The following is a 23,031-nucleotide window of genomic DNA, read 5'->3' as shown; positions in this document are numbered from 1 at the left end:
TTTGGAATTTGAAAAATAAAAATTCGCAAAAAAGTGAATAAAGTAAGGACTTAAAAAAAGAGAAAAGAAACAGGACAACAGAAAAGAGAAAAAAAGAAAAAGAAAAAAAGAAAAAGAAAAACCGAAAGAAAAAACTAGCAATTGAGCCGGCCCAAATGAATGCCCAATGCCCAAGGGGGTGCGAGCCAGGTCGCTCGGCACAGGCGGCCTGCGCGCCGAATAGGAAACCCCTGATGGAAAGGGCTTGGTTGGCGTGTGTTATTTGTTCTTGTCCTCCCCGTCTCTCTATATTGTTCATCTTCCTCCTTGATCTCCACAATTCCTCAGAGCTTTCCCTTGTAATTGAGTTGTAACCAATGATTCTCTTGTTAATGGAGTCCATATAGTACTGGTTACCTAACATTAAAGGAAGGGGACGTGATCCTCGAGTCGTAGGATGGCATGATTCACACGAGACCAACGATCACTGACCTCTCGATGGGGGGAGGCGGGGTAGGGCAGAGAGCAGTCTAGCTTAAAGATCATGTACAATTGTGAGCTATGGGGGTGATCCTCGAGTCGTAGGATGGCATGATTCACACGAGACCAACCATCACTGACCTTCGGTTGTTTCTGTTAGTGTTTGTTAGTCACAAATTAGCAGTGAGAGGAAGCAGAAAAGCTGCGAAAATTTGAGCAGAGCAGAACACTTGTGTGTCTTCTTCCTCGAGCTATCTCTCTCTTGTGTGTGTTCGTTGGAAGAAACACCCTCAGTGCACAATTGGCACTAGAGCCCCTGGATGGTCATGGGGAATAGTAATACTGGCTCGCCGTTGCGCTCCCGCTCTATCTTGCTTTCCAAGACCAAGAAGGATGCCTTTCGTGACGACAAGGCCCCGTGCGTGCTTGGCGATGGCGTCGACAAATATGCACCAGCCGTGAGTTGATGATGTCGCGACCACTAAGGGAGGAGGTCGGCTTGACACGACGAACACAACATTTGAAAACCAAAATCCTAATGCTTGATAGAATTAAATTTTAACATTTTGGGATTGACACCTCCTTCCGAACCCCCATATGATATTTCCCCTAGAAGTATCGTCCATTGTTCTTGAAACCGAAGCTTAGACAAACTTGTACGTAATAAAGTTAAAATTAAAATTCTGAAATCGAAATATATGGTTTAAAATACCCAACATCGTTTATATTGCAACATCGTCCCCAGTTTTGACCCTGGTTTTGTGCCTAGGTGGCGCCACATCAGCGAGGCTGGACATGACCCCACCTGTCACCCCATCCCCATCCCCGTCTGTTACCTTTGGATGCACTCGCCAGATTGGACGCGGCTAACCATCATCGGCGGCGCCGCCCACCCGCGGCCAACCACCACCGCAGCAAGTCGCCGCCGGAGCGGATCCCACCTCGCTGCTCTGCGGCCCATCGAGGAGAGCGAGAAGACCCTCGCCCTCGCTCGAACCGGCGAGGCAAAGCCGCACCGGCCTCCTCCGCTGGCGCCGGCGCTACCCGGATGACCACGGCCTCTCTCCATCGACGCATTTCGCACACGCGATGGGCACAGGTATGGCCGCCGACGCCGACGCCGACGCCTCCGCAGGGCCGCGCTCGATGTACCGCCGTCGGCATCGCTCTCGGGCGGATCCCAGCCTTCCCCATGGAGCTCATGCCCTCAGCAAGCTCTGGCCCACCCCCACCCCCACCCCCATCCGGACCACTGCACTCCTCGACGCTGATGATTTTGGTACTATTTATTACTCGAGAATATGGTTTGTACGAATCTGCTACTGTATTTGTATTTTGGTTCAGGAACTAATAACCCTGCACTGCACTGCACTGCAATTTTCAGCAGGCAGAGATTCAGACAGGGGACAAAAACTGGACCGCCCCCCCTGGCTCGGGAGCATCGGTGCTCAGTGTCAAGTCTGCACACTGCCAAGCAAATAGCACGTTGCAATGTATGGTTCAATTCCATTATGATTACCAATTAGTTTGCTGGCTCGACATAGTTTTTGCTTATCATCGTTTGAGCTTCTCATTTCCTTACCTAACAGCTTGTTTGATGGTTGCTACTACTTCAAATTTGTTGTTCTAATCTACTATTTGTTGTTCTAATTCCACTGGGTTGGTTCAGGAACCAATAACCCTGCACTGCAATTTTCAGCAGGCAGAGATTCAGGCAGGGGGCCAAACTTGCAGGCGGCTGGGATTGTCACCACTCGCGAGCATCAGTGCTCAATGTCAATTCTGCACACTGCCGAGCAAATAGTGCGTTGCAAGTATGGTTCAATTTTCATTAGGATTGCCGATTAGTGTGCTGGCTTGTTTGATGGTAGCTACTACTTCAAATTTGTGTCCTCAGAGTACTTCAAACAGCTCCGAGCAAGGATTAGTCGCATGAAAATGCTGGATGGCGCACAAGGAGGGGCGTGCCAGCGACATGGGAGAACGCGGTGTGCGGGAGGTACATCGATGTCTCTGATGCTGCTTGGGGTAACTCCTGTCCGGCAGTTGCAGCGGACTTCCCGATAGAAACTTCACCCATTGCTGTTGACCAGCACCTAGGTTCTGACAGGTCAGCACAAAACTAGAACCAAGCTGTTCTCTCTTGAACCTTTACTTTTTTAGCCCTAGTTTCCAAGCTGATTATTGTATACTAGCATGAGGATTCAAATTATGAAAAGGAAAGCAACAAGAAAAGCTGTCCACAAAATGCAAGAACTAATATTATTGTCAACAACATAAAAATAAGATGGTCTTATAACTGAATGGAGGATGATTATGTTTTGTGGAACAGATGTCAAAAGTTAACTGGGACCAAATACATATCCAACAAAATACATGATGAACTCTGACATAGCAGAAAGCCACCAAATTGACATGCATAAAAGTAGACTTATGTTGCAGTACAAGTAGAAACTTAAAGGAGAAGCTTATTGGAAGCACTTCACCACCTTCACCAGAGCCGTATCAGTCTGGTAAGGAGTTGTAGCAAGCCGCAGCACATGAGAATTCACCATTAGCATGTGAGCATGCCAGGGGATGAAAAGACAGACCAGCTCCTGAAGCAACAGAATCGATGACTACTTAGTTAAACACCAAATGCCAACCTGACACTCAATGCAAACCTATATCGTGCCCCGACTCACGAGCAAGATTGACCCAAGCTTGCAAACTCCATACAAAACCTCAGTTTCCATCAGAGATAACAACCGCATGCCCAGGTGCTGTTTGTTTTGTAGGCTTCGTTTCTGCAAACCGGCCAGCGGCAATAATCAATGTGGTGATTAAAAAGCATAGGAGTAGGATTGGTAGGAAAGATATTCTGAAGCCAGGAGCATTTCTAGATTCCCATATGGTCCAAACTACAACATCTCCAGCAGCCATCAGATTTCTAACATCATCAGTAAACTTCAGAACCAAACTGCACAGACAGTTAAAAAACAGGAATAGCCTGAATATTCAGTTTGCGCTAACGACACTCCACAGATATTTAGAAACAGGGCATAGAACGAATCAAAACTCATAGGAACATTGTCTGACTTCTCCTAGCTAGCTCTAAAAGCACTACATCTAGCAGCTTATGAATGTCTAATCACTTGAATAGATTTACTTACCTGAAGAATATTACTTCCAAACATCGCGCCAGTTTTACTAGTTATGTCACTAAGAGAAATATTGGAAGAATTTAAGACAGCTGGAAACTTGGAACTTGTAAATTACCTTGGACATCCTCTGGGTTCTTGCGCTTCACCCTATCAACAACCTTGTCCATTAAGTTGTCTTCACCAATATCCAACCTTGCCCTCTTTCTTGTGTTCTCACTCATCACGAAAAGTACAACATTTTGATCAGCCTGATGAGTAGACCGAAGGACATCTTCAATCTGCTGATCCTTTAAACCTACCTCTCCTTCCCTCTCCTGTTCCAAATTTTCCTTGTTTATAAGAGGGTCCAGACAAGTTTTGCTACCAAAATCGTCTATGATATCAATGTCTTCCGTATCTTCTTTCTCATCATCATAATTTTGTAGATCATCGCCATCAACTTGTACTTCACAATAAAAAATGTTATATGGATGCAAGAAGAGAGTGTATATATAAGCAAAATAAGATGTAGGGCCCTTGATTACCAGATTGTACAGTAGAAGTGGCATCATGGAGCACTGTCACTGATAATGTCGTATCAGTAGTTGGTGCCGCTGGGCTCTCAGAATTGTCTGCAGGTTCACTTCCCATATGAATATCTTCAGCTGTCTTAACAAACAAGAGCTTGGGATGTCTGGGGTGTTTTTTTGCTGCTTCTTTCCACTCGTGTTTTGTTTTATCGCTTACTCCATCATGGAGGGTGACCTCCTTAATACGTCGCAGGGATTGGATCGCCGTGCCTCTAAATCCATTTATATCCTGACACAACAGGTGGAATGACTCTAGGAGCGGCAGAGCTCCCTCTTCGACTTCTAGCTCAGTCATGACTTCCACCACGATGCATAGGTGTCTCAGGCTTTCGAATGCACCTTCTATGATGACAAGCTTGTCCAGTTGAGATGCAATCAACTTCAGGTACGCCAAGCAGCGCACTCTGCTCAGGGCAGCAAGAATATCCCTGGTCAGCTGATAATGTGGGAATGAAAGGCACAGTTTAGTGAGACTGCCCAGCATTGTAATAAATGGAGGCAGGCTGCATACATTGTTCCCATGTAGCTTCAGTGAGCTAAGATAGCAGCTTGGCGAGGAATCTTTTTTTTCCAAGGAGAAATTCAGCAAGTCTTGAGAACATCCGTCAGCGAAATTGACTGAGAGTGAATGAGCTTTTTTCAAGTTGGTGCTTCTCTTGATAAACCCTTTAATTGCCTCAGATAGATGACTCCAGTTGCTGCGGCTGGCAATATGATCTGTAATACTATTAGTGGACTGCTCGCACCATATTTTCACCTTTGTCAAGTGTCTCATATGCTCCATGAGCTGTTCAAATCCTTGGCTGTTGTTGTTGCTGTCCGCAACAAATCCTGCTACAGTTTCCAATTTGCTATTCTCTGAGAACCAAGTCTGTAGCTTGAGGATTTTCCGGGCTCCTACACCTTGTTGGAGCTTGAACTTTCCAAATAGATGAATCAGGCATGGCAGCTTAATGACTTCAGTGGGCAGAATCTCTATCTGTGTTCTTCTTACATCGAGTGTCTCCAAGAATCGAAGCTTTTTGATCTCGTCTGGAAGTGCCTTAACAGCGGCCCCGAGGCTTAGATACCTGAGCAACAACAGGTTGCTGCATATCTCTTTGAGATGCTTGTCCTCCAACTGGTTACCACATTCTTCTAGATCCAAAACTCTCAGCAGTTCATACTTTGAAAAGTCCAAGACAGATTTGTGCGCACTGCCGAAGACTGTCAGAGACCTGACAAGAGATAGATCATTGGCTGTTACGCTGGCACTTGCATCATGCAGGGAAAGCCAGCGGATTTTGCTGGTTGGGGCTGGGGCGGCCAGCTGGTCATATAACATGGTAATGAACTTGTCACACTTGGACATGTGCAGGATGAACTCGAGCATCATGCCGTGAGTATGGTATGTCTTTACCTCTGCGCTGTTTTTGTTCCTGTTGGCACCTTGATCTGTAGGCTGGATTATACTCCGGTTGACCAGCTCATTAAAATTGCCAATAGCGGCATCCAAGGCGCTACATATATAATCACCTTGGATAAACCCTTCAGCTAACCATTTCCTTATGAGGCTTCTTTTCCTGACCGGATGACCACTTGGGTAGATACCTAAATATAGCAGACATGTCTTGACATCATGTCTAACAAGGCTGGTGTAGCTATGGACAAGCACACGTTTCATTCTTGCTAACATCTCATTTGTTTCCAGATGTGCTCCCAGGTTGTGGCACAATTTTGCCCAGTTTTCCCGTGTCGGATTATCTGTGCTTTGCAAGTACCGGGCAGTGGTAACAAGAGCAAGGGGTAGACCGTCACATTTCTTCAGCACTTCTGAGCCAAGTTGATCCTCCCGGTCATCATTTTGGCCCAAAGACTCCTTGTAGAATAACCTTCTTGAGTATTTCTCGGTAAGAGTTCTCATTACGTACACATGACCATGAGCAGAGCTGCTGCATGCATTGGCTACTGACTGAATGGCTGTCGTCACTATAACTCTGCCATTCAACCCCTCAAAGGCACATTTTATAGCATGCCAAAATTCTGTCCGCACATCATCAATTACAATGAAGAACCTACAAGGTGCCAAGAGGACTACATGATCAAAATCTAACAAGGAGAGATATCGCGTAGAAACTAAAATTAATACTAATATTTAGTTTGTACCAACAAATATACTAAGAGGGAATGGTGACACATTTTGGATCAAATATCTTTGTAATTTGTAAAGACTAAGAGTTGGTCAGTCTGTACGTATTGATTTCCACATTCAATTTTCTTTCAATCAGATGGTAGCAAAAAAGGACACATACAATGTTCTTAAGCAGCATTTTTTGAAGAACGGCGAGCCAATTTGGTTGTGTTATCTTTCATGGTCTCGGCAATTCCACTTTGTATGTGTATCTCAGGTGTTAGTCTGGTCTCTAGTTTCAATGCTAGATTTGGTTTGGACTGTAAACAGTATGAAATTGTGATGTAAAAAATCTGGCTGCTGCCATACATTTGTCTAAATCCCTTACTTGAATGTGGAAATCAGATTATTTGGTTGCTGCCATACATTTGTCTAAATCCCTTACTTAGTGCAGAAACAGTGGTATTTTATTGCTTGGTTGTCAGATTATTTGCTTCACATCAGCATATAGTCAGATACCCATCAAGACTGAAAAATAGTCCCTCCGTAAACTAATATAAGAGCGTTTATAATACTAAACAGTGATCTAAACGCTCTTATATTAGTTTACAGAGGGAGTACTAACTATCTAAGCTAGTCATTCTTACTAGCTCTCTTTGAGTAAATTAGCAATGGTTGGAAATATACCTCTTGGTTCTAAGGTGTGATCTTAGGATTTCACAGGTGTAGCTGGGACGACCTCCACCATCAATGGATGTGGGGATGCCAAGTTTCTGGGTTATCTCAATGAGAACCTCCATTGGGCGCCGTTGCTCCGTGGCACAAACCCAAGCCCGCGCTTGGTACTGGCGCATACTCTCATATACATGTCTGGCAAGGAGAGTCTTGCCTATGCCATCAAAGTCAACAACGGAGATCACCTTGAGCTGCTGCCCCTCCTGCTGGATCAGCTCCAGAAGCTCGTCACGTTGCGCGTCCATACCCACGGGGCTGCGAGCAGAAAGGGATTCATCCATCTCCATCTCCAAATCTTTCTTCTCAGATGCCACTGACGACGACGATGCTGAGGAGGTGCTAGTACCATAGGTTGTTCTCAGCTTGGATGACTCCTCTGATATCTTCCTGAGCTTGCCAATTGCCTCGGCAAACTCCTTACGGGCCTTCATTGTTTTCCACTTGTGGGCAGCCTGATGGATTCGCGACTTATTGGATATCGTCACACGGGGCATAAAGCGGTCGATGCAATCTTCGATGGCATGCGCCAAGTCGCATATAACTTGGATCCAGGCCCTCTGCACATGGTCCCCATTGCCACTCCTCCAGCGAAGGTCATCGTCTTGCTGAATGGCGGCAGAAATGAATGCAAACTCTCTTTGGATGCAGGTGATGTCATGCTCCAGGTTCTGCCGAAGCTTGTGATTTGCAGCTAAGAACTCAAAGAGCTTTGGCGCTATCCTACCCACAAAAGCGGTGGCCGCCGCAGCCTCCATCTCCCCGGTGGCCTCTGTCTCCCTCTCTCACTCACTCGGGTTGGAAGATCAGATCACGGAATTTCATGTATACAGATAGGAGGTCAGCGAGGAGCTGAGGACACTGCAGGAGCGGCCATGGCCAGATCAAGGTAGCTAGCTGCAAGTGCCTGCTTAGAGATATTTTTCTCCAACATCCTTGATTAGTCATCCCATCCACCCGTCCTCCAACTTGCTGGAATTATTTTTTTACATATGATGGTACCAAGAATCTATTCACATCGCTGCGCCACCGTCCACTGAACCCTTTTAAATGATGCACTAATTAAACTGCTCCCTCCAATTGAGATCGACAAAAGCTCAAATTTCGAACATGGACTTGTCTTCAGTACACAGCTTTGACCACTAGCTTGTACTATTATAATTTATATATGAAATACAATAAAATTGAGGTGTTATGAAAGTACCCGTCGCTACGAATCTGCACATATTGATTTACAAGTATTCAATATAAATATTTAGACAAGTAGTCAGACTAAATCCATGTCCTAAAAATCATGTTTTTGTGAACTGAAAGGGTGCAAATTTTTTCTGAAATGTGGAATTGTGGACAAAGGGCTTGCCTCATTCAATTAGTTAAGGGAGAGTTGATGCAGAGGAAAACATAAAAGCATAAAATGGTTAATATTATCAGAGCATATTATTCGGGATAATATTTCCCAAATGCATAGGCCCCATGGGAGCCCAATTTGCCTGCTCATTTTTAATGTTTGCAAGTAGCTGTTTCTATTTTATTGTGTGGTAATCTGTAGGAATATGATTGGAAATGTGCTGACAATAAACCAGTTCATACCCTAGCTAGATTCAAGATAGAATCATGCACAACTACTAAGGTGGTAGCAGGTAGCTGTTTCTAATTTATTGTATGGGAACATGATGCCAGTTCAAGCATCTTTCTCAATTTGTTTTTGTTATGTATTTTAATTTGGTGTTAGTACCACCAGTGGGATGCTTAACAATGCAAGCACGGTTAGTCTTCACCTAACTCACACAAATAATTGTTTGGAATAGCATATTCATCCATAGAGCTCTGAGTTTTCCTTAGTTATTCACGTGATATTATAATGCCAAGTTACTTCCTTTGCTTAATCTGATCGATTTCTTCCTATATGGTTTGGTTATTGTAATAAGTTGTGTGCATTGATATGCAGATAATTAGAACAAGACTCTTATACATGATAGTAGTAGTACATAGTTACATACTCCTATCAGGGTGCTCCTAATGCATTGGCTCTTGTTGCCTTATCCTAGGTGGTGGAAGAAAATTAGAGACAACCACCCCAATGCATTGTTTCTTACATGTTGTATCTAAGTGTGTTGCATTTAATTAGTTTAGGGATCATGTTTGCATCTCAACATTGTGGCCTAGTTGCGGAGAGAAAGAAACAAGAGGAACATAGGAAGAGAAAGCCACTTTGGATCAAGGCATTAATTGCACTGTGTAGGGAAACGTGCTAAGAGCCGCAACTCCACTAAGATACAACCCTCCTCTCTCTCCTCTTTAATTGATGTGGCACATCAGCATTTTACCTATGAACCAATGGTAGAAACAAGCATAGGGAGTGCCCTCAAGGCAGTCATGCACGGTAGGTAACAAGGTGGTATCACTTTGATACATCGCAAAGAATCAATTAAAACTCCCATTCAAAATGTTCTATACAAACATCGCATTAAACATGGACACAAACACGCATAGAGCAGAGATCCAGAATAAAGTGGAGAAGGAAAAAATGCTAAAGAAACAAAGAAGAAAGACAGGAGGTGCCATGTTAGGTTCTGCTTGTTTTTGGAATCTGCCTCAAGCAGTGAATACAAACCTGCACGAACTAGGTGCATTGATAAGATCAAACCATGCGTCAACTATAGTAATGTTATTCAATCTTCAGATTTTTGAAGTGTAGAGAGAGACAGAGAAATTTTAAAATATAGAGGGAGGGAGGGAGGGAGGGAGAGAGAGAGGGAACATGATGTCAGTTCAAGCATCTTTCTCAATTTATTTTTGTTATGTATTTTAATTAGGTGTCAGTAGCCACCAGTCGGATGCTTAACTATGCAAGCACGGCTTAGTCTTCACCTAACTGACACAAATAATTGTTTGGAATAACATATTCATCATAATTATTAGGGTGTGGCTAGGTCTCAGTCGACTGAGATTTAACGAAGTCTCAGTCAAGTGAGATAACATGTAGAGAGAAAAGAAAAAACTGAAAGGAAAATTTTACATGAATCTCAGTGTAAGATCTCACGGATATAATATCAACTGAGACTTAACGAAGTCTCAGTCGACTGAGACCTAGCAAGACTGTAATTATTAATATGATATTATAATGTCAAGTTGCTCTCTTTGCTTAATCTGACCGATTTTATTTTCGTATAGGTTTGGTTAGCTGTGTCTTGTGTGCATTCACATGCAGAGATTTAGAACAATACTCTTATGCATCTTGGTAGGATACGTAGTAGTAGTAGTACGTAACTACGTAGTCCTATCAAGACAGAGTCGCCATGTTAGGTTGTGCTTGTTTTTGGAATTGTCAATCTGAAAAGATATCGGATCTCATCTGCCTCGAGCATTGAATGCAAAACCGCAGGAACTAGGTGCATTGATCAGAACAAACCATGCATAAACTATAGTAAAACTAGCCTTTGATTTTTTTAAGCACAGTTGAGAGATAGATAAAGGAAAATAAATAAATGTATGTACATAGAGAGAGAGAGGGGGGGGGGGGGGGGGGGGGGGGGGGGGGGGGGGGGTAGGAAGAGAGATTGTTGGGGGCGCCAGAAATCGTTGGTGCCGGACCTGAGGAAGCGGAAATCACAGATGAGGATGGGGATAGATCTCACAGATGAGGATGAGGATGAGGAGCCGGACCTGAGGAAGCGGAAATCGTTGGTGCGCAGTGCATTCATTTACGATCCAACTACAGCCACATGTGAGCGCGCCCGCAAAGACTCTCTATCTCCTTCCGGCCGCGGCTAGTGCTCTTAATTACTAAGTAAGCATGCATGTTTTTCTGGTTTCAGTTTCTGATCCTGTTGCTCTACAACGAGTTGCAAACAGCACGGTCCTTGAAGAATCTTTCTTGCTTACAACATCTGATATCTCGATGTTATTTGGTAAGTGTGCTTGATCTATCTCCCTACCTTGATTTCACTTAATTGCTCTTATTTTCTTTCACCTCTATCTTATGTGTGCTTGATTAAGTAGATGGCTCGGTGAGTGCTTCGTTGGGCGCCATGAGACCGCTTGTCGAGAAGCTCGACATGCTGCTAGCTTCCGCTCAGGAATACAGTAGCTTGCCCAAGAGGATCAAGGATGGGATGCAGCTTCTCAAACATGATGTTGAAGTGATAAGCTTCTACCTTGATGAACTCACAGAGGTGGAGGACCCTCCACCGATGGCCAAGTGCTGGATGAATGAGGCGCATGACCTGTCTTATGATATGGAGGATTACATTGACAGCTTATTATTTGTTCCACCTGACTGTTTCATCAAAAAGAAGAAAAAGAGGAGGAGGAGGAAGACGAAGAAGATGATGATAAAGAAGAGGCTCAAGTGGTACAAACAGATTGTATTCAGAGCGCAAGTGTCAGAATATGGTATCAAGACCAGTAAAATCATTCATGTTAATGTCTCTCGTCTTCCTAATAAGCCCAAGATTGCAAAAACAATATCGGAGTTCAGGAGCTATGTCCAGGAGGCTATTGAACGGTACGACAGGTATAGCCTTCAGTGCTGCAGCACCTTGAGGCGTCGATTCTTGTCCACTAGCATTATGCTTCCAATGCCCTATGAAGAAGCTGCACACATTGTAATTGATGGCCGGATGAATGAGTTTATCAACTCACTGGCCGCCAATGATGCGGCAGATCAGCAGCAGCTCAAGGTGGTATCTGTTCTTGGATCTGGGTGTGTGGGTAAAACTACACTTGCCAATGTTTTGTATGACAGAATTAGGATGCAATTCGAATGCAGCGCTTTCATTCAAGTGTCCAAAAATCCTGATATGAAGAGACTTTTCCGCGACTTATTCTTGCAACTCCACCAGAAGAAGAAGCCACAGCCCGCCAACTGTAATGATCTTGACATCAACGATATTAACATCAGCAAACATCTGCAAGATAAAAGGTACTATTGGCCGAGTTCCCTTATGCTATTTATTTTAGTTTATGGGTTATCATAGATTTCTGTTGGGTTTCATTACCCCAACTTGCTTGGGACAAAAGGTTTGTTGTTGATGTGCGTGAATTCTTGGCATGCAGGTATCTAATTGTTATTGATGATTTGTGGGATCCATCAGTATGGGATATTATTAAATATGCTTTTCCAAAAGGAAACTGTGGTAGCAGAATAATAATAACTACACAGATTGACGATGTTGCATTAACATGTTGCTGTGATCACTCAGAGCATGTTTTCGAGATGAAACCTCTCGACAACGATCACTCAAGAAAGTTATTTTTTGATAAACTTTTTGGTTCTGAAAGTGACTGTCCTGAAGAATTCAAACAAGTTTCAAAAGAAATTGTTGATATATGCGGTGGTTTGCCGCTAGCAACAATCAACATAGCAAGTCATTTGGCAAACCAGGAGACAGAAGTATCAATGGATTTTCTGGCATACACACGTGATACGCTGAGGTCCTATTTGTGGTCAAATTCTACTTCAGAAAGAACGAAACAAGTATTGAACCTCAGCTACAATTGTCTTCCACATTATCTGAAGACATGTTTGCTGTATCTGCATATCTATCCAGAGGCCTCCATAATCTGGAAGGATGATCTGGTGAAGCAATGGGTGGCTGAAGGGTTTATTGCTACAAGAAAAGGGGAAGAGCAAGATCAAGAAATGATAGAGAAAGCTGCAGGACTCTATTTCGATGCACTTATTGAGAGAAGATTCATCCAACCTTCATATATCAACTACAACAATAAGGTGTTGTCCTGTACTGTTCATGAAGTAGTACGTGATCTTATTGGACATAAATCTGCAGAAGAGAATTTCATTGTGGTAGTAGACTGCAATCGGAAGAATATAGCACTTTCTCATAAGGTTCGTCGACTCTCTCTCGTCTTTGGCGATGCAAAGTATGCAAAGATACCAGCAAACATCACAAAGTCACAAGTTCGGTCACTTAGATTTTATGGATTATTTGAGTGCATGCCTTGTATTAGAGAGTTCAAGGTTCTCCGTCTTCTGGACCTTCAATTATTTGGTTATTGTGGTGACCCTGACCCCATAGACCTCACTGGTATTTCAGAACTGTTTCAGCTTAGATATTTGAAGATTGCAAGTGATGTTTGCATAAGACTACCAAATCGTATGCAAGGCCTGAAATGTTTGGAAACACTGGATATTCTGAATGCAACAAGAGTCACTGCTATTCCATGGGATATTATACATCTCCCACACTTGTTGCACCTGATTCTTCCTGTTGACACAAACCTGCTGGATTGGATTGGCAGCATGAGTGACCCTGTTATCCGTGAGTGGAGCCTTGGCAAGCTGAACTACCTGCAGGATCTTCATCTTACATTTTTTTCTACATTACCTTTTTACAATCATCTGGAGACAAGCATGGAAGTTCTGGGTTCATTAATCGGAGGACATGGCAACCTGAAAACTATAGTAGTGGCTCATGGTCCTTCAGTTAAAAATATCGTGAATCATAGTATTGGCTATGGTGCTTCAAAAGCAATCATCCCATTGTTTCGCATGGCACCTCCCCCCCTTCTCCAGAGATTTGAGTTCTCACTGCACAACTGCTGCATATTCTCACAAATTCCTCCGTGGGTTGAGAAACATGGCAACCTATGCATTTTGAAGATTCCAGTGAGGGAACTGAAGATGATTTGTGTTGATATTCTCGGTGGATTGCATGCCCTGACTACTCTGTCACTGTATGTGGAGACAGCGCCCATTCACAAGATCATCTTTAACAAGGCTGCTGGGTTCTCAGTTCTAAAGTACTTCAAGTTGAGGTGCACGACTGGTATCCCATGGCTAAAATTTGAGGCGGATGCAATGCCTAATCTCTTGAAGCTCAAGCTAGTTTTCAATGCCATCCCACCAATGGACCAACCTCTCTTTTTTACTTCGGGCCAATTACGACACAAAGTACGACATGAACATGGTACTGCAGTAATTAGCATCGAGCATATGCCAGGACTTAAAGAGATTTCTGCACAATTTGAGGGTGCAGTTTCTGATCTAGAGTATGCCTCGAGGACCTTCATCAGTAATCATCCGAGCAATCCCACAATCAACATGCAGTTGGTGGGTTGTAGTTCCAATGTTGACGGAAGCAGAAAACGGAAACAACAACCGGATGACACTCTGAAGGATGACTACGCCAAGAGATTAGAGATACCAGCTGATAAAAGGTAACAATGCTCCTTGTAAAAACAAAGAAATAAGCCCTCCTTTACTTCGGCTTCAATTCCTCAATTAACTTGATTTAATCCTCCATGTTCTAACGAAGCTAAATGGTTGTTGAAATCAGGATTGCAACGTCGCTGGAGTTTTCTTCAAGTCTGGATGACCTGCCTATGTCTGTGTCCCAATTTTTTGACTGTCCAGCTTTTTCTATCTGTCAACCTGTGGAGTCTTCTTCGCGGCTGGATGATGCAGGTATATCTGTAGTCAACTTGTGCTGATAGAGAAGTTTTGCCTTTGAAGTTACTGCACCAAAGAAGATGTCTTAACCTGCCATTATTTTTCCAGAAATTACACCAAGCGGCAGTGATGTGGGGCGGGAACACATTTTTGATAAGGTGGTAACGCCGAGCGATGTGGGGAAGCTGAACCGGCTGGTGGTGCCGAAGCACTTCGCGGAGAAGTACTTCCCGCTGGATGCGGCGGCGAACGACAAGGGCATGCTGCTCAGCTTCGAGGACCGTGGGGGCAAGCTCTGGCGGTTCCGCTACTCCTACTGGAACAGCAGCCAGAGCTACGTCATGACCAAGGGGTGGAGCCGCTTTGTCAAGGAGAAGAAACTCAATGCAGGGGACACCGTTTCCTTCTGCCGGGGCGCCACCTTGGCCACGCGGGACCGCCTCTTCATCGACTGGAAGTGCCGGGCCGTAGTCCATGACTCGTTGCCAAAGTTAGACAGGCCGTCGAGGGCGGTCCAGAAGCGGGTGCGGCTGTTCGGAGTCAATCTCGACACCCAGCAGCCCCAAGGTGGCGAGTTAACCCATGATGCCAATGCCGGTGCAGCTGGAGTGGAGTTCTCAGCTGCTGCCTCATCACCGTCATCCTCGCAGACAGAAGCGCATTCCTCCTTGGATCTCGGTATGTGAAGGTGAGCTCTATCGGCAGCGTGCCCAAGGAAAGTTCAACAGCACAATTCCTTCAGTTTGTCACCTTTATTTCCTTCTCCACCTTTTGTGGTTCTGTCTGGTATAATGTTGATATAGGCCAGCATTTAAGCTTTTGTTTAGGCCATTCAAATTCTTGGTGTTGGTTTCAGAATTACTAGTAGATAGAGAGAGAATGAAATTAGGCGACTTAATCAAATCCTTCATGGATTTGTTTGGATTCAATTGAAATTCCTTCATTTCTTCAGTCTTTGCCACTATCGCAGTATAGCTGGCTCGCTATTTTTCCGCGTTGTTGTTTTCTATTTCCAGTTATTAGTGTTTGTCTGTGAACTTGTGTTAGGGCATGCACAATGCTTGATAAGATAGTCTTATCTTAAGTCTTGCATGTAATTTAGAGATGACAAGAAAAAATGTCTATAATGGGTCATCTCTTAGCCTTATATTCAATAACTAACTATTCCTAAAAATATGGTGAGGCATATTGTGCTAAGAGATCATCTCTTGTCTTCTCTTAAATAAGAGAAGACAAGCATTTTCTTATGAGTTCTCTCTCCTTCACCTCATCATTTATCCTACGTGGCACTTCTTATGAGTACATGTCTTTACTAGACAAGTTGGGCCATCAAGTTAACAAAGGCTCACCAAGGAAGACGCGGCAACAAGGAGTTTTTTTCATAGATTCATTTTTTAAAACATTTTATCTCTTGAATTGTACGTTCAAACACCGAACAATTTTTCATTGTTGGATTTTTGCGTCGATACATTTGAAACTAGATCCCATGTTAGTGAATTTCAATGATCTTTTTTCATGAAACCCTAAAAAGGGAATAAAAACAAGTAGAAAACAGAGAAAAAAAATTAAACAATGAAAAAAAATGTCCCCACAAAACAAAACAAGTACCGAAGAAAAACGGAAGAAAAAAACTTGAGCCCGGAAGCACAGTTGTGATTTTTCAGTTTTTTTGAAGCATGGGTTGTGCTTTTTTTTTTCTTCATATGCAGAAGCAAATTTGTGAAAACACTTTTTTTTCCTGGCAGAAATAGTTCTTCTCGTGGAAGCAAATCTGTACTTCTCATAGCAGCACAATTTTTTTTCCTGAGAAGCACATTTATGTTTCTCGTAGAAGAAAATATGTGCTTTCACACAAGGCAAACCTAAGATTCTCCTGGAAGCATATTTGTTCTCCAAAACCTAGAAAACCAGGCGAAGACTGAAAAGGAAAAAAAACTGAAAAACCTTGAAAAAACATAATTAAAAAGAAAGTCCAAAGGGAGTGCCCTATGGCGGTGGCTGGATGCATCACTTGATGCGCTCCCATGCCATAAAAAATGACCCTTGAGGTCCCCCGCATGGCCTAACTTAATCAGTGCCTATTGTGCTAGCTAACCAAACTGGCGCTCACGTGCCTGCTCTCACTTGCACAGTTTTTCGGTTTGCCAGGTTGATTGGTTTACTTTAAAAAACTATTAATCTAAAAAAGCGAACAATTTGAAAAAAATATGAATTTATAAGAAAAACTGAAAATATAATAAGTTTGTGAATTTGATAATTTTTCATAAATATAGAAAAAGTTCACACAATTTCAAAAAAGAAGTTTATGAATTTTTAAAAACCACAATTTTGAGAAAATTTAATGAATTTTAAAAATTAACGCACATTTGATATTTTTGTGATTACAAAAATTTCATGAAATTTCATATAAGCTTAAAAATTTAGAAAATCTCTACGGTTTCCAAAAAAATAACAAAATGGAGAGAAACTCATGAAATTCTAAATAGGGACAAGAATACTGAACTGAACTTGATCCACACAGATATGTCCTTACCTTTGTCCATTTCCTCTGTCCCTTCCGCCCGCGATTTGGTCTTGAAGCAAAAAGTCCCCTGATATTGTTTTGCGTTTGTTAGATGGACAAAGCATAATTAATTTGAGCATGTCTGAAAATGATCTTGAGATCAAAGCAATGCTTGATGCAAGAGATTATGAGTCAAAGGGCATCACAAAGGTCTATTTGCAGTGGTTTCAAAATTGTTTGAACATGTTGTTTTATTACCAAGAGAAAAAGCTCCATGCTTTTTTAAGACATAGAAAATAAATTAATTCTAGAGGCCCACTCAAGACGGGCCTCAAAATGAAGTGCTTCATGTGAAGGGCTTCAAAATGTTAAATGTTGATGCCAATTCTAGAGGCCCACTCCAAGTAAACGTGAGGCCTTCTTTAGCCCTACTAGTCCAGCGAATTTCTGAAGAAGAAAAAATAGTCCAGCGACCGCCGCTGTCTCCCCATCTGGTCAGCGCGGCCGGCGGCGGCGCACCCCCGCTGGCTCCAGCCCGCTCCTCCTAATCAGTACGCACGCGCAATGTCCACAAGCATGGCCGCCTGCGCAGGCTGCTCCATGCACCGTCGGCGGTAGATCTATCAGGAAATGTCTCCTCCGTCCGAATCTCCTCAGTCAGCGCCTACACAGCTCAACTCTCCCGGAAAGGCCCGGAGCACGCTGGGCTCCCGAAGATCGTCTAGGTCTTCATCATCCTTGGACGATTTGTTCGTACGCTCTTTGATTTAGGGATTTTTTTTTTGTGTGTGTGTGTGTGAATTGTATCACTGGTTAAGCAACTGAATTTCCAACAGGCTAGACGATTCAGAGAGGGGGCAGCCCCCTTGTGTGCATACCAGGCTAAGACTGTCGCGAGCGGCGGTGCTCAATGCCAAATCCGCTCACTACGGTTCGATTCCATTACGAGTGAGTGCGAATTGTTGGAAATATGAGCAATTTATTAAATAATTTTGCTAACGGAAATACTAGATAAAGCATGACTAATATAACAGAGATAAAACAAGTCATACAATCTGACAAAAAGAAGGTAAATAGCATCTGCATATATGAACTTGAACTAAACACATCTATAACAGACACTAGATGAAGTTGCATATATGAAGTAGAATCTAACATATGTAGGGCAGAAACTAGAGCAAAGAACTGTGGCAGGACTTCTAACAGAAAGAGCAAGAACACGTACGGGACAACAGCAGCGGAAGCACTGGACTTGGGGTCGACATCCTCTCAAGCCATGTCGTCGATGAGGTTGTCGACGTCGGGGAAGAAGTCGTCGTCGGGGAAGTAGTCATCGGAGTCCGTGATGAAGAAGTCAGTAGTCGCGCGGAGCGCTCCCCAAAAACCTTATCACCCTTCTCCCGTACAGGTCTCAAAAGGTGCGGTTCCGGATGGGAAAGATTGTAGCAGCAGCGCAGTGCTCAGGAACCTTGTGGCGGGAGGAAAAGGATCTTCTGGTGTGTCTCTCTGGGAGGAGCGACCTCCCTTTTATAGGCACAGGAGAGGGACACAAACAGGCTGCGACGGGAGGTGAAGCAACAGAGAGAGACGAAGCGAACAGGCAGCGACCGAAGAGGCATGCCGTTCGAATTCAGTGTCCACTACAGAAAACGTTTCAGCTCCCGCGTGACCTTTCGTATAACCGTCGTGCGTGGCAAAAATTTAGACATCGGCTCATTCCCGCGGCGCGGCGTGACGAGGCGTGGCGAGGCGGGCGGCGGAGGAGGAGCGCGCGTGGATGTCCCTCTTATTCTCATGCTCATACATGTGGGGAAAGAACCTCCCTTATAAAAAGGTCTAACTCCCTCTAAACTAGCAATGTGGGACTAAACTTTAATAGTGCCCCTTGCCTTGCACTAATGGGCTATGTGGGCCTCTAGGATTTATTAGGAATTTCTGAAATAGTTATTGGGCTGCCCCAAAATGGACTAAATTCCAGCAATCCCCCACCAGATCCCAGAGGCACACAAAATTTTGCCTTTGGTTTCAAAAACACTGTTTTATATACCGGTAGTGCAGTGGAGACTGTTAAGTTGAACTTCCACCTAGAACTCTATGCTACACTAGTAAGCAACTTGAACAGTGGACTGGGCCTTGAACTGCAAGTTTTCTGCGAATCTAACTTCACATAAAGCCTTGACCGATATGTGGCTACCGTGGGTCTTCCCCGCGGGTGGAGCTTATGCGTCATACTTCGAGACCTTTCATGAGTTTACTAGAGAATCCCACTCTCATAGATTGCGACGTTTAACAATCAGACTCATATAGGTGCGTTCTTCAAAAGATGTTCTGCAGGACAACATCTCTGCTTCAATGAGCCACTTAGAACACATTAAGATATACATCAACCTGCCATGCAGATTAGGAGAGTATTGCATCTTCATGGAGTGATATTGTTAATAGTAAGGATACTCTCCTCTCAGTTGATCAACAAATTATCTTCCACATCTAATTCACGGGATCTCTGATCACAAAGAATAGGTTACCACTGTGAACAACTCATATTGTGGGTCTCATACCCATCTCCCTCGATGCATTATCTATCACATTACGTGATAGACCCTTAGTAAAAGGATCTGCCAGATTTTTAGACATTTGGATATAATCCAAAGCAATAATTCCGGCTTTTCTCATTTTCCTGACAGACTTTAACCTTCTCTAAACGTGCCTGATGACTTCATGTTATCCTTTGAGATGCTCACTTTCGTGATCATAGTTTGATTGTCGCAGTTCATAAGAATACCCGGTACAGGTTTCTCAACAACCGACAAGTCATTCAAGAGCCGGCGAAGCCAATCTGCTTCGACCGTAGCTGTATCTAGTGATGTGAATTCTGCTTCCATTGTTGACCTCGTTAAGATGGTCTGCTTGCAAGACTTCCAAGAAACAGCCCCGCCTCCATGAGTGAATACATATCCGCTCATGGTCTTTATCTCATCAGCATCTGAGATCCAGTTTAAGTCACTATACCCTTCAAGCACCTTTGGGTGCCCGGTGTAGTGGATTCCATAATTCGCAGTGCCTTTCAAATAACGCAAAACTCTCTCTAGAGTTTTCCAATGCACATGGTTTTGAGACAAACCGACTCAGTTTGCTAACAACAAAAGAGATGTCAGGTCTTGTAGCACTGGCTAAGTACATAAGCGAGCCAATAATCTGAGAATATTTCAATTGATCTCTAGCAATTCTTGGATTATTTCGAAGTAACACACTCGCATCATATGGTGTTGGAGAGGGCTTGCAGTCACTATAGCCAAAGCGACTCAAGATTTTTTCCACATAGTGAGATTGAAGCAATGTAATCCCACCATCGTCATCTCTCAACAACTTGATGTTCAGAATGACATCAGCCACTCCTAAATCATTCATCTCAAAACAACGAGATAGGAAAACCTTGACCTCCTTAATAACATTCAGATTTGTTCCGAAAATCAGTCTGTCATCAACATACAAGCAAAGGATAACTCCCTCGCCCCAACCATGGCGATAGTACACACATTTATCAGCTTCGTTCACAACAAAGCCTGCAGCTGTTAAAGTTCTTTCAAACTTCTCATGCCACTGTTTAGGTGCTTACTTGAGCCCATACAAAGACTTCAGCAACTTGCACACTTTTCCTTCCTGACCATCAAGTACAAACCCATCTGGTTGTTCCATATAAATTTCCTCGTCCAACTCTCCATTTAGGAAAGCAGTCTTAACATCCATTTGATGAACGAGAAAACCATGTGAGGCAGCTAGTGAAAGTAGAACTCGAATAGTGGTCAGTCGAGCCACAGGTAAGTAAGTATCAAATAAGTCTTCACCTTCCTTTTGGGTATAACCTTTAGCCACGAGCCGAGCCTTGTACTTTTCAATAGTACCATCAGGCCTAAGCTTATTCTTGAATACCCATTTGCATCCTATAGGTTTGCACCCACAAGGACGATCAGTTATCTCCCAAGTTTCATTCGCCAAGATGGAATCCATCTCGCTACGAACTTCTTCAGATGCATAGGCCTCTGAAATAGAACTGGGAGTTTCATCTATGAGATATACAAGAAAATCATCACCAAAGGACTTTGCAGTCCTCTGTCTCTTGCTCCTAGTAGGAACTTCATTGTTCTCCTCCACAGGATTTTCAAATGGTTCCATCGAAATAGCAGGTTCATTAATTGTAACTGGTTCCTGATTTGATGAACTAGGCATCTCCTGATTAGATGAGGTAGCCATATCCTTCATGGGAAAGATATCTTCAAATAAAGTCGCATCATTCGACTTCATGATCGTACCGACATGCATGTCAGGTACCTCAGATTTTACAACCAAGAATCTATAAACAATGCTATGAAAAGCATATCCCAGGAAGACACAATCCACACCTTTTGGTCCAAGCTTGCGCTTCTTTGGAATTGGCACATTGAGTTTCGCCAAACAACCCTAGGTTCGTCGATAAGAGAGCTTTAATCTTTTCTTCTCCCACTCCTCGAATGGAGTTATCTATTTGTTCTTTTGGGGACTCGGTTTAGGACATGACATGTTGTCAATATCGCCTCCCCCCACCATGCCTTGGAGAGACCCGATGTGTCTAACATGGAGTTAACCAAATCAGTTAGAGTATGATTCTTTCTTTCGGCCACCCCATTTGACTGAGGTGAGTAGGGAGGCGTCCTCTCATGGATTATACCATGTTCCACACAAAAAGCATCAAATTCATTGGAAAAATACTCTCCACCACGGTCGGACCTAAGCCTCTAGATTTTTCGATCAAGTTGGTTTTCCACTTCAGCTTTATAGATCTTGAAAAAGTTCAAAGCCTCATCCTTAGATTTCAGAAGATACACACGGCAGTATCTAGTGGAGTCGTCAATTAACGTCATGAAATATTTCTTTCCACCTTTTGTCAAAGCACCATTCATTTCACATAGATCTGAATGTATGAGCTCTAGTGGTGCAAGATTTCTCGTTTCTGCAGTCGTGTGAGACTTACGAGGTTGCTTAGCTTGCATACAAACTTGACACTTAGATCCCTTGACAGTGTTGAAACTAGGGATTAAGTTCAACTTCGCTAGTCGCGACATGCAACCAAAGTTAACATGACAAAGACGTGAATGCCACACATTTGATTCACTATTGTTGCAAACATGATTAACAACTTTATTGCAAACATCTGATAAGGATAAACGAAACAGGCCTCCTGACTCATAGCCTTTACCAACAAAGGTTCCATAATTGGATATTACAAATTTATTCGACTCAAAGACAAACTTGTAGCCATCTCTACACAGAAGAGATCCGCTAACAAGATTTTTATTGACGGAGGGAACATAATGCACGTTCTTCAGCCGCACGATCTTCCCTGAAGTAAACTTCAGATCGACCGTGCCAACACCACGAATAGAAACACTTGAACCGTTGCCCATCAGCACGGTTGAATCCCTGCGGTCTGATAAGACGAAAACATGGAAATATCACCGCATACATGCACATTAGCACCCGTGTCAATCAACCAATCAGGAGAATGGCATACTAAAAGAATAGTGGGAAATATACCATACCCAACATCCTTCATGTCAGTGTCTCCAATGACAACATCAGAGGTCTTGCCGCCTTTCCCAGGATGACGCTTGTCATAGTGATTAGGGCAACCAGGAGCCCAATGATCAGGATCCCCACACACATGACAGACACCTTTCTTCTTGTCATTCTTCTTCTTGAAGTTCGTGTGTTGCACAACCTTGTTCTTCCCATCAAACTTTGCTTTACCATCAAACTTGCCCTTGTTCTTGAACTTGTGGGGCTGAAAGTTCTTCTTCTGTACCAGATTGGCACTAGATCCTCCCTCAATACCTCAAGCATGTGTGTCCTTTGCTCTCGCCTTTTTCTTCACATCAAGAGTGCCAATGAGATCCAGGACGGAAAACTCTTGTCTCTTATGCTTCAATAAGGTAGCAAAGTTCCTCCACGAAGGAGGAAGCTTAGTGATGATACCTCCGGCAACCAACTTGTCCGGTAGCATACAACTGAAGTGCTCAAGTTCTCTAGCTAATGACTGTATCTCATGAGCTTGCTCAACCACGGAGCGC

At 43.4% G+C, this 23,031-nt stretch overlaps 2 protein-coding genes and 1 pseudogene across 16 annotated transcripts; 2 read left to right on the top strand and 1 right to left on the bottom strand.

The window, feature by feature from the left end:
• The first annotated feature begins 1,272 nt into the window (after positions 1–1,272).
• On the top strand, positions 1,273–6,765 carry LOC125522841. 15 transcript variants are annotated; one of them, XR_007289990.1, is made up of 5 exons: positions 1,273–1,738; positions 1,844–1,952; positions 2,129–2,262; positions 2,357–2,569; positions 6,439–6,765. XR_007289990.1 is itself a non-coding variant. In XM_048687882.1 (5 exons), the coding sequence occupies exons 1-4, from the start codon at positions 1,508–1,510 to the stop codon at positions 2,393–2,395; spliced, it is 480 nt and encodes a 159-aa protein (XP_048543839.1). In that variant the 5' UTR covers positions 1,273–1,507; the 3' UTR covers positions 2,396–2,569; positions 6,439–6,756. The 15 variants fall into 15 exon arrangements, 6 of the variants coding, with proteins under 6 accessions (XP_048543839.1, XP_048543838.1, XP_048543837.1 ...); XR_007289987.1 differs by having other exon boundaries at positions 2,129–2,273; positions 6,439–6,762; XM_048687882.1 differs by having other exon boundaries at positions 2,162–2,262; positions 6,439–6,756.
• LOC125522840 (disease resistance protein RGA4-like) lies at positions 2,585–9,718 on the bottom strand. Its single transcript, XM_048687876.1, has 4 exons — positions 6,969–9,718; positions 4,127–6,225; positions 3,718–4,047; positions 2,585–3,245 (listed from the first exon to the last, which is right to left on the bottom strand). Exons 1-4 carry the CDS (start codon positions 7,769–7,771, stop codon positions 3,184–3,186), a joined length of 3,294 nt encoding a protein of 1,097 aa, XP_048543833.1. The 5' UTR covers positions 7,772–9,718; the 3' UTR covers positions 2,585–3,183.
• Positions 9,719–10,573: 855 nt separating this feature from the next.
• Positions 10,574–15,461, top strand: LOC125524620 (annotated as a pseudogene).
• Positions 15,462–23,031: the final 7,570 nt, after the last annotated feature.

Source organism: Triticum urartu, chromosome 7 (genome assembly GCF_003073215.2).
Source record: "Triticum urartu cultivar G1812 chromosome 7, Tu2.1, whole genome shotgun sequence".
Taxonomy (NCBI): domain Eukaryota; kingdom Viridiplantae; phylum Streptophyta; class Magnoliopsida; order Poales; family Poaceae; genus Triticum; species Triticum urartu.
Note: the sequence above shows the minus strand (reverse complement) of the source record. Positions and strands in the feature narration are given on the sequence as shown.

Excerpts from the sequence above, each read along its gene's own strand:
- LOC125522841 (XM_048687877.1), top strand. The coding sequence starts at position 1,508 with ATGACCACGGCCTCTCTCCATCGACGCATTTCGCACACGCGATGGGCA. Across the intron at positions 1,953-2,158 it reads AGCAAATAGCACGTTGCAAT|CAGGCAGAGATTCAGGCAGG; the intron begins GTATGGTTCAAT and ends TGCAATTTTCAG. Across the intron at positions 2,274-2,356 it reads GAGCAAATAGTGCGTTGCAA|AGTACTTCAAACAGCTCCGA; the intron begins GTATGGTTCAAT and ends TTGTGTCCTCAG.
- LOC125522840 (XM_048687876.1), bottom strand. The coding sequence starts at position 7,771 with ATGGAGGCTGCGGCGGCCACCGCTTTTGTGGGTAGGATAGCGCCAAAG. Across the intron at positions 4,048-4,126 it reads CACTTCTACTGTACAATCTG|TACAAGTTGATGGCGATGAT; the intron begins GTAATCAAGGGC and ends TTTATTGTGAAG. Across the intron at positions 3,246-3,717 it reads GAACCCAGAGGATGTCCAAG|AAACGAAGCCTACAAAACAA; the intron begins GTAATTTACAAG and ends GCCGGTTTGCAG.